General features: G+C 34.7%; 1 protein-coding gene across 1 annotated transcript in view; it reads left to right on the top strand.

Moving 5' to 3' along the window:
- The window catches only part of LOC128989871 (atrial natriuretic peptide-converting enzyme-like), a 41647-nt gene extending 23740 nt beyond the window's left edge, over positions 1–17907 (top strand). The window contains exons 10-18 of the mRNA XM_054411965.1: positions 466–585; positions 2072–2167; positions 5885–6026; positions 8734–8915; positions 9169–9355; positions 10056–10215; positions 10881–11004; positions 11769–11917; positions 12514–17907. Of these exons, the coding sequence (XP_054267940.1) occupies positions 466–585; positions 2072–2167; positions 5885–6026; positions 8734–8915; positions 9169–9355; positions 10056–10215; positions 10881–11004; positions 11769–11917; positions 12514–12693 (1340 nt within the window). The 3' untranslated portion in view covers positions 12694–17907. The remainder of the gene's footprint in view (positions 1–465; positions 586–2071; positions 2168–5884; positions 6027–8733; positions 8916–9168; positions 9356–10055; positions 10216–10880; positions 11005–11768; positions 11918–12513) is intronic.
- The last annotated feature ends 243 nt before the right edge of the window (positions 17908–18150 follow it).

The following is an 18150-nucleotide window of genomic DNA, read 5'->3' as shown; positions in this document are numbered from 1 at the left end:
TCACCATAGAGCATGAATATTTTATTCATAGATCCAATCTAAAAGATGTCACCATTGTAATTTTCTTGTTGATTCAATGAAAACTAATGAAAGACTGACTCTCTTAAGCGTAACACACTAACTTTTAAAGAAGGACTCAGGAGAACAGAGCCCTAAGCTTGACATTAAAATGGTTATAAGACAGAAACCGGCAAAACTTTGATATCCAACTCTATTGTATTATCAAACATAAAACTATCAATTCAATTGATAACCAAACTTATCTTAACCGAAAACCAGACCGTAACTATCAATGATTCTGATGGAATCGGATATCAATGTTTTACCCAGAAATCTATCTAGTAGAACAATTTCCAAGAATTTTTAGGGATTCTATGAATGGTTTTGTAATACAAAAAGACTGAAAAAAACTTATGAATATATGTTAAAATTCATACATTGTAAGGTTATGTAACGTGTTGACAGTGTGCCTGTCTGGGTTCCAATGCGATGTGAAGCGTTGTATCCCCGCAGACTGGAAGTGTGACGGACACGTGGACTGTGAGGATCAGTCGGATGAACTCAACTGCCATCAATGTGCCAAGGGTAAGTGAAACCAGAGACATTACCTCTTTACCTCTTAACCCTTACCTTGCAAATTAATTTGTCACTATAACAATAGACTGTGAAACAAAAGAAGCAATGTCAAAGGGGTCACTTCCTGATACTTTCACTTGAAATTTATCAGCACATTTCAGTCATGTGTTGCACCTGCTTACCTCGTGTTTTGCTTATATTCCATACACAGTACTTCAGTCCTTTGAGAACAATTTAGATTTAGATTTGCAGGTTAAAAGAAGCTGCCAACCAGTTTTCAAACAAACAAATTTTGTCCCTATGACTTTCCAATAAACCCCTCCTGGGGGCGAACAAGTGCTGATACTTCCTTCGGTAACCATCTACATCAGATCAACTATACAAAACCCAGATGTATACAACTAGATTTCTAGCTAAACAATCACAACTAGAATTATTATAACTTGTGTTTTCGGTCCATGCAAACCAAAATAAACTATTTCTACTCATTTTTTAAAATGTACCAGCAGCAGTTAGCTAAATAAGCTGGGGTTTCCTGGGTGCCGAAGGGGAGCATGGAAAGCAGAGAGCAGAGTCGGTTCTCCTCTTGTCTTAGGTAATTTGGTATAGTTAGTGTTTTCCTTAAAGCGGAGCGAACCGCCACTAGAATCGCTTTCCCCTCTGCGTTTCACTTACACGCCCAGGAAATCCCAGCTATATAGTGTTATTGATGGAATTCGACTGTTAAGCGCTCTACCTCAGCTCGGAAATCTCAGCTCGAGCTTCAGTAGTTATGTTGCGCCATTGAATAGCACAACGAGAAGCGCTTGCAGACGTTTAAATCCTCTCAAATTACTCAGTTACTTTAAAAAAATTTTATCGTCTGATTAAGGTTTCTTACTCGTTAGATAAAAATCTATGACTCATTGATAGATCGATTCGTTTTAATTTTCTTCTAAAAATTCATTTGTATTTGTAAAATGCTTTAGAATAAAGCTTATTTATAGTATTTACCAGTCACTTCCCACTTCAAATTCTACTATTGCCAAAAAATGAAAACGATACAAGCCTACAAAAATATGAAATGAATAAAGTAACATACACATATTTTCAATTAAGCCGACAATGACGGAGATCCTAAACCCTTGCATTAGCGTTCGGTGTACAGGTATAGTGCACCCTCAAAAGCACTGATTCAATTAGGAAACCAATACATACAACACCCTTGACTACTTCAATTTTTTTTAACAGCAACGTACTGCTCAAGCATGTTTTAACTTTTAAGCTAAATATAAATAATGCAGCTTGAGTATAAAATGGAGTCAGATAATATATACGAGTAGATTGCTTCAAATCAGATTTTTTTCATCTTGAATCAGTCATAAAAATCCCATAGTGATCCAATGACAGCTTGATCCAGTTTCTTATAGCCCCTTACTTACTCAGCATTGATCAATTCCCTCATTGGTACTGCAATACTTACTTTGCAAGAAAGTCAACGGTTATGTTTCTGCAGGGATGATTCACTGCGGATCACGGAGATGCATGGACCAGTCGCACATGTGTGACGGAATCAAAGACTGCCCCTGGGGCCAAGACGAGAGGAATTGCAGTAAGTATCAGTTGACCCGTTGACACTTACAGAGTGAGTTTTTAAAATAAACAGAAGAATTCTAGAACCCTTTGAGCTCCAGGGATCAATCAGTGATTTAACTAAGTCTACAGTAGACTCCCTCTTATCCGGACACCTTTTAACCGGACATTGGTTTAACCGGACCACGCTCGGTAGAAGTGACATCTCCTTATCCGGATGATTTTTATCAGCACATCGGTTTAACCGGACTAGATCGCCAGGAAGTGGGCGGTACTGAAACGACTGTTCTCATGGAAAAGATTTGAGACCAGTGATTACGTGTCTAAATACAATAATGCTCTCCTAATTTTAAGTCAAATACTGTATAGAGTATGCATTTAAACGGTCCTTTTTAATGAGATTTTGGGGACGTCGGTTTAACCGGAAAACCCGTTATCCGGACTAGCCTCGGTCCCGAGGAGTCCGGATAAGAGGGAGTCTACTGTATTTTTATTTTTATTTTACGAAAAATAATAATGGAAATTAATTTGTTTTACAATTTCAGTGTGGACACACACTCACACACAGTAAGCAAAAATAAAATGCTCAATTTGAGGTGAAACTTACAAAAAATACATCCATCTTATTTAACTAAATCAACTGTGTATGCCTGTAAAATTCATACCATTCTTGGAGACCAGTGAAATTTTTTCTGACCATTCCCTCACAAAATCTGTGCCTTAGAAATTGTGTTAATTTACTATATAATTATTAAAATGTTATGAAAAACTATGAGGAAATTAAGTCTACCGTACCACCCTAATTGAAAGCCCTAAGTGTGATAGTTTTAGACTGGACTCCAAGGAACAGCACATGTCAAGTGTGTAAGTTTGGTTACATTTATCTTGCGTTTGATATATAATCTTTTGTACGGTAGCTGAGGGAGTTAATTTGTATCCATTATGGTCAGTGAAAGAACACAAGTACTTGTAAGACTGAACATTTATACAATTGTGCTACTTATTAATTTTTTTTTAATACATAATGAGTGATGGCAATACTGTCTGAGCACTTCTAATAAGTCAGAATTTTAAAACATTTGTGTAGCTGTGAGTATTTTTATTATGTTTAGGTGTATGTTATTTTATTATTTAAAAACTGTAACTTGCAGGAACTCATGAGTGAAAAGATTCCCACTTTGGATATCCATAGGTAACTGACAAGGAAGAAATGTTATGTTACTGCACATTTAATTTGATCACTTTTGCACAGGGTCTCGCAGCATGTTTCACAGGCACATTTGTTCAGATCACAGTGTTTTTATCTAAGTGTTGATTTTATTTTCACTAAGACTTTAGCTATAAAGTAGATGGTTGTTTACTTGGTGATGGTTGTTTTGTTGGTTTGTAACACAAGCATTGCCAGAGGTCTTAGAAGGAGTGTATTGCTCAGTTGGCTATAAACTGGCATTTATATTGTACAAACACTTCACCGTTGTATGATCCTCACGGGGCTTCAGATCCCGAGGTCCCGGGATCAAATCCAGCCAATCACCATAGTTTCTATCTATATGTGGTAATGCCGTGACCCTCTAGGACTAGCCTGAAGTTATGTGTCAAACACAACCTAGCGTTCTAGGATGTGAAGGTGGGACAAAAACAACAGATTTTTTGCTATTGACTATCAATAAACTTTTAATGGGATTGAAACAAATGTTTAAAACATACCAAAACTGAACATGTTTAATAAGTTAAAACTAAATAACCGATGGTGGGATGTGCAATTCACAAATAACTCATCTCAATCAAGGTTATTTGACAGATTCAGACAACCTATCAACAACATTTAAGTATCAGTTTGTCTCTGACCGGTGCACAATCAATGGTTTCAATTACGCCAAAGGAGTGTGTGGTAAAATTATAGTAACCATGAAAGAATTATTTTAATCTTTTGAAACAGAATAGTGTAACTGTCCAATTTATGTAATATACAGGGTGGCTGAAAAGTAACTTGCACCCCCCCCCCCTTAACTTTTCAACCATTTGAGATATTTGAAATCTGTTTGCGGCAACCTTCTTAGATATGAGGGGCTACAATAATTATGGTCAGTTTTGAAAATTTTGCCCTTAGGGGTAGTGGTGGTAGGGGGTAGCTCAAAATCTTCAAATGACAAGTATAGTCGAATTTGGTATCATTTTACAGGTCTTGACGAAACATAAATACCCCCGCCGCAGCAAACCTGCAGACTAAGCAAATTTCCATTTGACTGATTGGATTTACACTGAAATGTCTACTTAAAAATATAACATTTATTCCCTATTTAAATAGAATTAGTTTAACAAGTACTTAGGTTTGCTGCATCAGGGAGGGTAAAACTGTTCTTTTTTTGTAAAATGTTAATAGTTAGTAAGAAATAAAAATATTTTTCAAATTTGATCAAAATATGTTCATAAACAAGCAAACTACAACAGTTTACTTATTCTCCATAAGAATAACATAATAACAAAATTGCATTTTGTTATTAACTACACTTGTCATTTGAAAATTTTGAGCTACCCGCTACCACCACTACCCCTAAGGGCAAAATTTTCAAAATTGACCATAATTATTGTAGCCCCTCATATCTAAGAAGGTTGCCGCTAACAGATTTTAAATATCTCAAATGATTGAAAAGTTAAAGGGGGGTGCAAGTTACTTTTCAGCCACCCTGTATACAATAAATTGTTAACCACACACCTGTGTATTGTCTTATCAAAATCTTGAATTATACTTATAGGGGTTTAAAAATATGGCCGAATCATCCATAACACGAAGGGATAATACAGCACCCTTCTAGACCTAACCTAGTTTTATGAGGTAACCATAAATATTATCTCCAAAATGCCAGGGATTTGAATACTGTGCACCAATATCACCGCTAATTATCACACGCTTGTGAGTGTTGGCACAATTGCATGGGTTGAGCACAATCACACAGAATCTGTTAACACTTAACACTTCCTTTTTTCTTTCGCACAAACTATATAAGCAATATCATATTCATAGAAAATAATCTAAACTTGTTTCATAACAAATTAAACTAAACAAAAAAGGTGCCGTATCCAGAAAGAGGGCTTTTAGATGTATAACAGTGTAAAACAAAAAAAAAAGTGTAATCAAAGTTGAAACTTATTTAAGAATTTTAAACAATTAAAATAATTGTATAAAACTTTTGCATGGTTAAGTTCATACGTATAAGTTGATTCTTCCGTAACATCGTATACAGTTATATCAAACTTGTCGTTCAAAATTGTTTAGTGAGAATTTTTTTATGTATTGTGCAGGTTTTAAATTATCAAAGGAAAAGAGACCATCGTACATAAAAACATCATATTAAAACGTTACAGGGTTTGTTTATTTCACGATTCTGTATCAACCGCTTGTTGGATTTTCATGGTTTTTGTGTTAAAAGAAAGCTAATTTTAGGAACTAGGGAATGTCAAGCCATAATTTTAGTTTAGGGTTTCAGTTTTTTAGAAATTAAGCTTTAATTTTGAGAAATCAGCAATTTACTAGCTCAGATGGTCAACAACTAAAAAAATAGCATAACATTTAATATAGGAATAGAAGGTGTAGTTTTGTTCATAGTCGCTAAAAGGCAATTGTTTACTACTTTCACTATTTAGTTTATTTTATTTTGACAATTTCATCTGTTGTATATCTGTGCTGTGTATGTGAAAGTATATAAATTGTACTGATTTAATCCCTCGATTGCAGTAAGACTGAGCGAGAGGATGGGGGACGAGGGCAAAGGCAAGTTGGAAGTGTTTCAGCCCCATCTGCAGAGTTGGAAGCCTGCGTGTACCTCGACGTGGGACCCTGCGACTCCTCGGGCCATCTGTTCCATGTTGGGATACAGGTGAGGTTTTTTTATTATGTCCCCCTTTTCATACTTACTTATTTTATTATGTAGCCACTTGTACCCCAGTCGATACTTGGCTTCATCAACAATCTTGTAGGCTTGGTTCATAACATCCTCCATTCCAAACTTCCTCGTGTTCCTGCAAACCTGTGTATCTTCTCTTGCTTTGAGCCTACCAGCTCTTTTTTGTCTTTGAGAAGATTTCTCAACATCCTTTTTAATATTGTGTTTTCTTTTTTTCCTAAAAATGTACAAAATCAACAAAACATCCGGCTCTTTATCCCTCCCACTAAATATGGATCTCTGATATGTGGCGGTTTTCGTAATTATGTTTGATCATACCCCTCTCATGAACACAAACCCTCCCTCCCAAAGTCATCTGATACAGGGAACTGTTTTTATTAAATTATGAATATTTTGCGTATTAAATAAGAGTTTCTCTTGTTTATGCTTGCGTAACTGATAGTTTTGTAAAGGTTGTTTTTAGTCTGTTACTCTAATATCCTTTGGATTTCTAAGTTTTTGTACTGTATACATTCTTTTAAATTGGTTTCTGTTTTAATATATAGTGTTAATTATTGAAAATAAATCATTATACTTGGAAAGAAAATAAAATTATTATTATTAATTGACTGTGATAAAGTGATGAAGAATGAACATTAAAATAAAGGGTGTGCCAAAAAAAACCTGACAGTTTCTGTTTTGTAATAAGTCAGCTGTTATACAAGCTAGATACCTCATTGTTGTAGTGAACTTGCTTATGTAACTAAATACATCCGATACATACCATTTTTAGGTTATGTTTGGTGAAAAATTACTTCGTCGAAAGAAAGTTACTGTCTAGTGTGGTGTGTGGCACGGTTTGGAGTCATCGGACCATATGTTTTTGAGAACGAAAGGGGGAACACCGTCACTGCAAACTCGGAACGCTATGTGGAAATATTGAAAGGGTTTTTGGTTCCATAACTGCGATTGCTAGTAGGGATAGACATGACCAACACATGGTTTCAACCGGACGACGCAACTTGTCAAACAGCCAATCAGTGACAGTTTTGCGTGAACTCTTTCCCGGTAAAGTGATCTCGTTTGGTGATGTGAGCTTGATCCCCAGACTTAATTTCGTGTGACTGTTGGCTGTGGGGATACTTAAAAAGCAAAGTGTTTGTTTCGAAATTTCGAACCATCCCTGAACACAATCAGTGATCCGGAAGAGATTGATTCTATTCCTTAGGCGAAGGTGACTGCAAATATGAAAAAAATGGGAAACCTGCGTTTCGGAAAAGGTCATCACCTAAGTGATATAATTTTTCATAAATGAAAATGGCATTGTAGTGTGTACAATAAAACATTTTTTAACACATAACATTTTATTTTGTTCTTGAGTTATTTAGTATTAAAAACCGTCAGGCTATACCCATGTAGCACAGATGGTTGGGCCAACGTTGGTAAATTGTGGAGCCACACAGTTGGCCAACGGTAGAAATGTCACCTCTTTAAACTGTTTTCCAGCCAACCATTGTCCAACAATGGCCCAACCATCCAAAAATACTGATGGCCAACTAACCATAACACAACTGATATCCAACCAACCGTTTTATTTCACACAAAATAATAAAGATTTAGTACGAAAAGCATAATTATTAGTTGAGTAAATTGATTAAATAGTTCATAAAAACAAATTTTGAAAAAAAGCTAGAACATAATTTTTTGGCCCAGACGGGTCTCGAACCCGGGTCCTTCGACATGTGAGCCTCTTGCCTTACCACTGAGCTATCTGTGATTGTTGATATAGGTAGAGAGTTTTCAAGTGGTGAAAGATTAGCCGACAGTTGCAATGGTCGCAATACTTAAAAACATTTTTGATACTACACAGTATAATATGATTCTGTTAATCTGTTAAGGCATCATAAGTAGTTATTTTTTTTGGGGGGAGTTAGAGAGGTTACTGGTATTTGAATATAGATTAATTAATTACCGTTAGATTATTAATGCTATTATAATTGACTGTTATATGATTAATTACTCTTTCCCCTTAAATTGTTGCAAATAAGTTAAAGAATATTAATTAAAAAAATATTTTCATTATTATAATTATTAAAATTCATTGTTGTAGCCCCGGAACTGTAATATATAAAATATCTGGTTTTACAATACCTTTATCAGTTCCAAAAACTTTTGGAACTGATAAAGGTATTGTAAAACCAGATATTTTATTATAATTATGTTGTGAAAGCTAGACCCAGAGAATGAAAGTCGTGTAAACTCAACTATGGACCATCGTTGGTCCAACAAAAGTATCTTTTGTTGGTCCAACGGAGTGAAAAACGGTTGGACAACGGTTGGCTTGATGTATGATACCCAGCAATGCATATTAATGTATTTCATTAACAATGAACCAATGTTGGTCCACAGTTGTAAATATTGGTTGGCCCAACTACGAGATATACAGTTGGACAACGGTTGGTTGGTTGTGGAAGCTCCAACCAACCATCCACCAACTGTCCCACAGTTGGCCAACGTTGGCCCAACCATCTGTGCTACATGGGTATTGGCACACCCTGTAAAAGCATTTATAAAGTAAACAAGAATACGCAGATACAATAGGTACAAAACACATTGCTAATTTGAAAATAGATTGTTTGCATTTTTTTAAATCAATTACTGTATATCTCTAAAGTTAATTTTTTTCTTTGGTCATTTCTAGGAATGTAACGTCCAGCAACCTTACAATCAAAGGATCCATCGGCTCCAAACATACTATAAAATATTCAAGCCACACGCTAAAGAGGTATTCAGTGCCAAAAAGAAATCTCAATCTTCTCAAAGAACTTCGTGATTGCAACACTGAAAACTTTGCCCCGATAGAACTAGGCTGTTCTAGTTTTAGTAAGTACAATAATATATTTTAACAAGCTAGATTTAGCAGCCAGCAAATTAATATTTCCTTTCATGGGGTTTTTTAGTATGATGAAGTACGCTGTCCTCTAAATTCATCTTTAGTTTAACCTACATTAATTTTTATTCTAAAACTTGGTAGAATGTTTACACATGAATAGCGTGGATATTTCAATCAATTTTAAAAAACAATACCAAATTCTTATCAGCTTGAAATTCCTCTGACAAATTGTGGTGTTGACAGCGTGTGGTTTGAGACACCAGCTGTTTCAAGAGAAGAAGCAGCTGCGTATCGTAGGAGGCACAGAGGCTAACCCTGGTGATTGGCCGTTCCTTGCAGCGCTACTCGGCGGGCCCGAGCAGATCTTCTATTGCGCTGGTGTCCTCATCTCGGACCAGTGGGTACTCACAGCTTCACACTGCGTTGGCAAGTGAGTAATCAAATACTTTGATAGATATAAATCAAGTATGTGGGCAATGGTGTTATATCATAAATTTGATACTTTGATACACACAAATCAAATTCCTTGGGGTTATAGTCATTTTGTATCATAAAAGTAACATCAATTCAATGCATCACCACGTGGACCACAGGGGGCCATGCTTGTGGACCTCAAGTAAACTTTAACTCTCATAAACCACTCCCCTCCACCCTTTGTCTTTTTTTTATAAACCATCCTCGGTTGAAACTTCTGTCAATACAGTTAGACATTCCATCCCCATGTTAAATTTGTAGCCAGCTTTTTTATCAAAATTGTCGTAGTTGATGTGAGCCACCTACAGATTGCGCTGATCTAAATTACCAAATTCTGCCGAATACACAATCTTTTTAGCCAAGTAAAACTTAGGGAATGACTTATGATGAGTTATAGCAAATATGACCCATCAACCTGGTCAGCAACAAAAAATAGGGTATAAAATAGAATTTTAGACACTAGCGCATTCTGTGACTGGCTCACACAACTACATTCTTTAATAAAAAATTGGCTACAGCTGGTCCATATAGATGGGAAGTCTACAATGGTAAAATATTATAACTTTTTAGTATTATGCGAGTTTTTTTTCTAAATCAAGATTTCCCACTCAGGAGATGCTGCTGTTCTAACTGAAATCATTAATTTCTTTGTACAGTTTCACCCAAGGAGACTTATCAGGCTGGACCATCCAGCTCGGTATCACCAGGAGACACGCTCACTCTTACTTCGGCCAGAAAATGAAGGTCAAGAGAGTCGTACCTCATCCCATGTACAATCAAGGCATTGCTCATGACAATGACGTGGCATTGTTTCAGGTGTGTCTGTATTTGAATGATGACATTATCTTTCTGATGATTTTTACGAATATATTTTACCACCTAAAGATAGATGTTTTTCAATTTCCTTAGGCCTTATCAATCTAGTGTTGCTTGCGACATGCTGAGTTGAATAATAATGATCTTAAATTAATTACTGAGCCAAACCACATCCATATCACAGCCATTTTGATGATCTAATATTATTAATGCATCTAATTACTAATATAATAAGGAAAAGAACACTGAAAACTTCCACTCGTACCTTATGGGTGGAGTGTGCTCTAAAGTATAATTTTCATATTAAGCTGAAATAATTTATAGTTCCCTAACCCCTTAATCCCCCCCTTTACTGAAAAGTTAGAACATATTCTTAAATATCTTAGACTAAGGAAAACTTATCAATTCGGCGATGGAGTCCACCCTTGACCATGGCGCCTACACTCGGAACACGACTCTACTCTGTCTCTGCGCTTCCTACCCCCTCCCCCTTTCTCCAGCAATCAGCTGATCTTTACCGTCTGATGCGTTGCCGCTGTGACGCAAGTGTCACAGGGCTATCAGAATGAACACTAGCAATTTATATGAAAACAATAACATATAACAATTTCCAAATTAGGAACAAAAAATACAATTGCAAGTTTAATATTTGTCATTTTTTCTAGTTGGCAACGAGGGTGACATTTCACGAGCATTTGCTGCCCGTTTGCCTTCCAGAGGCCAACTTTAAGCTGAAGGAAGGTCGGATGTGCACTGTCATTGGCTGGGGAAAGAGAGAAGATAGCGATGGTGAGTTTTACTTAACTCACTCCACCGAGAGCAGCGAGATACTTGTGTAAATCTATGCCTTTAGTCAAAGTCTGAAAGGTTGGAACAAACTAAGATCAGCTGATTATTCAGCTAGGACTATTTATTAATACCCCTGCCGCAGGAAACCTGCAGACTAAGCAAATCACCATTCGAATTCTTACTCAAATATTTCCTTTAACATGTTGATTTATTCCATATTTAAATAGCATTAGGTTCAAAAAGAGGTTTGCTGCTGCAGGGAAGGAAAACAGTGTTTTTTCATGTCAATGGTATATGTAGTATGAAATGAATAAATCTGCTATATTTGATCAAAAGATAGCCATAAACAAGCAAACTACAATGATTTACTTTGTATTTTCTCCATAAGAATAACATGGGATTTTTAAATATACAGTTTTTTTATATTTTCTCTGTAACCTTTGATCTACAACAAGGTCATAATTTTGCACAAGGCAAATCATTCGATTCTGCATCCATATTTCACTCATATTTGGGTAAAAATATGTCCCGTTGCATCCATGTCTCAATTGGTAATAATTAAGACCTGCCAAAAAAACCTGTAAGGACATGTAAAGTTACCAAAACCTAACTCACCAGACCGAGTCATCAGAAACCAGATCAGATCGGGATCAGATTCCAGATCCCGAACCTTTGTGTATTGTTTTTTACCATCGTGATGGAAAATGTCCGCAATAAACCTTTGAACAACACTACACCAGCCTCTGATCATATTCCTGTGTCAGTATCAGAGTATGAAGCAGCAGTCAATGAGGTACAAGTCCCCATCCTGAACCGTGATCTCTGCAACAGCTGGCTGGAGCATCGAGACCTCAACGTCACCCAAGGGATGATCTGTGCTGGATACGCAGAGGGAGGGAAAGATGCTTGTCAGGTAGCAAATACAATCAAGTCTATTATTTCTTCAATGTGTTGTTTGACTCTGATTAGATGTCTTCTGATAACGGATACAGGCTACTTACACTTTGGCAGGAAATATTTCTCTGAATGTTACATATTTATTTATGATTATTTGAGGGTTATTCAGCCTTTGTACATACATTTATTTTAAATACATTGACGAGTCTAAATCATGCAAAGCTTGTGTAATAATATTTTAATTTGGTCTTTTCTCACTACTCTCTCTTCAATACTTCATCATCCCTCTCCCATGTGTGCTTAAGGCTACAGTAAAAATTTGCAATCTTTTGGTTATTTGTTTGTTAAAATATTCATTGCAATGGTGGTATTGGTGTTATACTCTGCTCGTTATTACTGATGTACTAAATTGATTATAGCAATGTCCAATCTTGGTTTTTAGGAGATGACTGAGCCATTGAAATGGTGAACCGGTGAACTTTTACTGGATCAGTATTTACACCATTTCAACTAATGCATCGGATCATCTCCTGAAGACTAATTGTTGACAATTTTCTTTGACTGTTGAAGCCTATCCTTTTGTTTATAGTAAAGTTAACTTTTTCTTGGCAGGGAGACAGTGGCGGGCCACTGTTGTGCATGACGGACGATCGCTCTCCGCGCTGGTTTGTTGGAGGGATCGTCAGCTGGGGCATTAAATGTGCTCATCCACACCTGCCTGGCGTCTACGCCTACGTGCCTCGCTACGTCCCGTGGATCAAACAGCAGATGGCGCTCTACTCTGATAAATAATGTTTAGGCTTTGACTGTGTTGTAGTCTAAGAGAAGTGAGGGAATCAGAGAGTGCTCTATGCATGATCTAACGGTTCGGTCAAGTAGTAGTCGAGTGACTTTGAGTTACTAGCAAAGACATATTTGATTAACTGTTTTAAGGACCTCTGGTTTCCTCACTTGTATAGGCAGTAGCTCTAAATTAAATTCCCAGATAACATAGTAAACTTACTAGTGGTAACTAGTAAAAACTGGTATACAGGGAGTTCAACAGGAATGTTTGACTAGAAAAATTGATATGTATCAAATATAGCCCCTGGCATGTGTTATATGACTGATATAGGCTATTTACCTTGTTAGCATGATTATTCACTACATATTGTTTAGCCACTTGTATAAAGTGACACATATATGTAGTGCTGAATAAACAAGCTAAGAAACTTTTGAGACAAGGTTAATAGCCTATATTAGTGATAGGAGTAATTTCAGCTAAACTAATGTAAATGGCCCGAAGATCACATGGAATAATTTAATTTAAGGATTGAGAAAATTATTCAAAATTTTGCTTGTCAGATCCAAACAGGAACTATCTTGGAACAGTGAACAGTATTTCTATAAGTTTAAAACCAAGCAATCATTTTTAAATTTAAAATTATATCAGTACCTATTTATTTACTAATTTCTATTTGTCACTGTTCTACAGTAAGGAAATATTAGGGATTGTGATTTGAAATTTAGCTTTACTAATGGCACTTGTGATTGTAACAAGCAAAAACAGCAGCTAGTGAAAAAGTAGCACACTACATTGAATGCGTACTTGGAAAACATACAAAGTAACTGTGCATCAGCATTGTAGTCAGGGATTCACTGTTTCCCAAGTCAAATCCACAACAAAATAGTGACATTTAATTCCCCATGCCAAACTATAGAACTTGAATTTTGACTTAAGTCTTACTTAGTGCTTCATAGAACCACCACTCACTTAAATAAACAATAGATTAAATAATTTTAGATAACAAAAATACCTAAAATGGTTTTTAAAATTTCATTAAAGTCATATACTTAAAAGGTTTAGCTCCAAAGAGGAAATATCATTACTAAAATGAACAGTTTTGGGTTTTAATCGGAATATAAGCATCATAAATACATATCTGTTGTTAGTTTGAAAAAACATATCTTTCCCAAAGTGAAAATTGTATATCAGTAAAATCTAACCAGTGTGAGGTTTTTGAGTGTTTTCAAGTATTTTATAATAGTAAAACTGAATTATTAGTAGTAAATAACCCACATCCCCTTAAGGGACTGAGACATATCCAAATAGTTCAACTTTGATTAGTTTCTCAACACTATTAATTAAGATGATTACTTCCTAATTTTTGTACAAATTCTCTAGATACAAAAACTCAAACTTGCAGATAAAGTAAAATTCATATCTAATTTTGAAATATTTTTTTACTTAACACTTCACTGAAGTCAGCCTTAGAGTAGCTTCTGAAACACTCATATCAATTAACCAAGTCAAATGTTTTACATCAGTTTACTAATCACTTATGACTTGGATTTAATCAGGGTTGGACACACTGTTTTTGTTCTAACAGATTCTGTTTGTTAGGTTAAAGAATCTCAAGTACAGTAGTTGTTTTTTTTTGTTTCATGATATTTTTTAATCTCATAACCAGGTTTAGTAAGTCTGTGATTGTGAGCCAAGGAGGGTTCAATAGTTAACTAAGGTTGAGATTGTAGGGATGGTTTACATTTCAGGATCAATAATACTATCATTATTGGTTAAAGTAGTCAATTATCCAAATATCAATCTGTACCAAGAATTTAATTTTTGTAATTTGCTTAAGAAACAAAGCATTAAATAGCTATATGATAGTTGTTATCATATAGTAATTATATATTAAATTCAGGGTTGTTACTTGTAATGTAAATATGGAATATATATCTGGAGAAAAAATGAAAAGAAGATAATTAATTATTGAATAAAACAATCTATACAATCATGAATCTGTAAATAATCAATAGTAAGTATGAGTCTGCTCCTCAAAGTCTTTCGTGTTTGTATGTAGACGCTATATATTTACTCAAAATTTACGTTTCTCCGATCGACATCGGAAGATATATTCTTCTACCTGACAGCATATCACCTACTTAGACAATGATGAGAATCGATTCATTCGTTGATGAGTCGAATTTTGTAATCGTATTTGTATATTCTAAACGCCTTTGAAAATTATTTTGAATATTATCTGATCTCTTTATTTATTACAAAGAAAATTACTACAAAAGCTCAAATAATTTAGTGAACTTAGATGGTATAAACGGTTGTGTATACATCAATAAATCAATATAAATTGTGATATATATTTACACTAGTATTTATACATTACTGCATATACACGATTTATATTGAATAAATCTATTAGCTAAGCTTGTAAACGTATTAGCTTAGATTAGGTTAAGTGTAATGTAAGACAATAATATGTGCTATAGAAGCTTTGCGGGCGACTGCCCTGACAATAATGAGGTGTGTAGTGTGTATGGTCCTACCATTCAATATCAGCTGCAACCACTACAGCAGAAAAAAGTTAGTTCTGATTCAAAATGTATAATCAGCATCAGCATAGACTCAGGTTAACAGAGGTGTGGATGGAAAAGTGTCTTAGAAAAATATCTCAGTTGAAGATCACAAATTTGGGTTCTGGGTTACTTTTTTGTTATTCATAGTTAAGTTATCGTATCCAAAATAAGTTCCCACATCAACAAATAATAGAATTTATTTTCAACACTAAAAATGTTTATTTGTTTTGTTTTTTTTTGTTATTATCATACCAGTAATTTAGTTTTAACTTGTACAAATATTTTAATGTAATTTTTTCTTCTTTCTAATTAATTTCAAACTAATTTGTTCTGAATTTGAAACCACCTTGGCACCATCAGTCAAACAAGGATATCTGGTCTATCAACTGCTCTATAACATTCCAAAGAAAAGTGTGATTTTGTAGAATAGCTAATTGTCACTTGGTATAGTGGCCTGCCAAGTGTGGTAATTACAGCTGAATGGTGGCACCAAACACATGTTATTCCCCCCCCCTCCCTTAGTACCTCCTCATTAGTTAATGTTGTGTGGTTGGCACTATGTTGTTATTGTAACAAATGCTGATTAATTTTAAATCCCCCGCATTTCTTTTCTTGTTCCGAGAAATTCTAGGGTAAATATCTCTCGGTAATCATCTAGCTCGACTAACATCTTCCAAGTAGACAATACATTTAAGTACAAGACACTGAATAAGCATTTTAAAGAGGTTAGGCTAAGTTTAGTAAAATAAGTATTATTATATTTTAGAGTATTTTAAATGTATATAATACAGATTCTTGTTTGAGATATTTAATTCAAAGATTGTATTTTCATACATTTTTAAATAGACCTATTGTATACTGGTTTACAAAAAGAGATAGTATTGTTGTGGCAATGTCGCTTGTTGTATATCATTCATCGTGATCTATAAACTTACGGAAAAGTATTTTTGTAATTTTCCTTGAATAGGAGAGGATTGTCCTTTTAGAAAATAGGCAAGTTGTTGAAGTTGAATACATTCTTGAACTATTCTCGATATAAGAATGTCTTGTGGCTATTTTCTAAAACAAAACTAATATTGATACATCTTTGAAACTTGTGATCTACCATTTCACTAATCTCCATAACTGATCAAATGTCACTGTTTGCTTCTTAAAAAAATAATACTTTCTACATCCAACATGTAAGAAATTCCTTTTGTTATGTTAAGTAATATTTTGTTATAAATTTATCAAAAGTATGTAGGGAAGGATGATTTTAAAGTTTGTGGAAGAAAAAAAATCTTCAATGTGTATAGCGTATAGCTCACTTGTTACTGAATTTTTATGTGATTGGCCTTATGGAAAAACACTAAAATAGACAAATTGTCTAACCTTTGATTTTTCACAATAATCTTATCAGTTTGTAGGACTTTGAGATCGTTGTAATAAAAGTTAAATTACTTTGTGTGACGACAAGGTACTACATAACTTTCTGAAAATTGTTTCTTTATGTAGTTTATCATTCATTGATCTTCAGTTCATTAGAAAAGAGAGTTGTACTAACCATAACCAGTTAATAATGTTAATGTTGTGACATTAGACATTACTATCACGGAAAGTATTTTAACTATTTCAAAGTACCTTAAAAAAATGACATTTTCACAAATCTAGATCAAAATAGATCAATTCTAATCTTTACAAATGGTGAGCTATATATGCTTCATTTAGAAACTATTGAGTTAAATAATTTTCAATGTAAAATATTAGTCAGCAATTAAATTAGTAAGCTAAATTTAAGTACTCATACCTGATTTAGAGCTTGTTTTAGGAATTACAATAGATAACCTCTTAACCGGTCACTTAGGAACCGAGACCGTGACTGGAAAACGATTTGGTTAGTTGAATCAAAGTTCCGGTAAACTCTTAAAAAATTATAACTTGCAGTAGGCTGTGTGTTTATGTTTATACTTTGTTGAGTGAAAGCAATGTTTGATCTGTTAAGTACTTCTTGATTAGCATTTTAAATTATGGTGCTGTTGTACGTATATAATAAAATAAGTCTTTTAACACTTTTTGATATATCTAAATTTGTAGTGAACTGTTAAAATTTGATTGTATGGATTTACCATAGTATAAATATTGACGGCATAAGTGTAGATGTGTCAAAAAGTGGCAGAAGCCAATTTCAATTATATGTGCTAAGCAAAACCTGACGAGTTAAGAGTAATAGTCTATTAAATTGAGCTTTCCTCAAAGAGTATGCGTATCTAAACATCAACTGGTTAAGAGGGTATCTACTGTGATCAACTTTCTGCTTTCCAATTTGACAGCAATCTCGGCTTACCTTTCTGTTTGACAATAAATGTTATTGTAAGTGTCAGTAAGTCTTACAGTAAAACTGTCAAGCTTAGAAATAAATGTAAAAATGGTAGAATTAACGCACAATTAACTAAACATAAGTTAATTATGGATATCCTCAGAGAGTAAAAAATCTAGATCACTGTGTCGTTTAGAATAGCTTAGATGCTTCTATACTTAGCAGCTGTCTAGAAGTGTGAAGTGTGTGTAATGTGACTAGACGTCACACTACACACTCTCCCATCGTCCGCGCTACCACGGTGTACTGCGTTGTTACTGAGCTTGGAATCTAAGGTAATTAAATGCCTTACATGTTGCCCACAAACGGTGTTGTTCATTACATTTCCTTCTCTTTTCTTGTTTTACACAATCTAGATGGTAGGCTCTCTCAAAGTAGAGTCACATCTTGGTCATAAGGAATTGACTGGGATGAATGTGTTGTTGAATTGGTAAAAATACCGTCAGACACTTCAGAAAACAGAGAATAAAATAACTGATGTAAAAAGTATGTTTAAGAATTAAATCTTTTGAAGCATGCGTTTTATAATTATGTTAACA

This window comes from Macrosteles quadrilineatus, unplaced genomic scaffold (assembly GCF_028750875.1).
Source record: "Macrosteles quadrilineatus isolate MER2022 unplaced genomic scaffold, UCM_ALF_1.0 Scaffold_3__2_contigs__length_128488019, whole genome shotgun sequence".
NCBI lineage: Eukaryota > Metazoa > Arthropoda > Insecta > Hemiptera > Cicadellidae > Macrosteles > Macrosteles quadrilineatus.
Note: the sequence above shows the minus strand (reverse complement) of the source record. Positions and strands in the feature narration are given on the sequence as shown.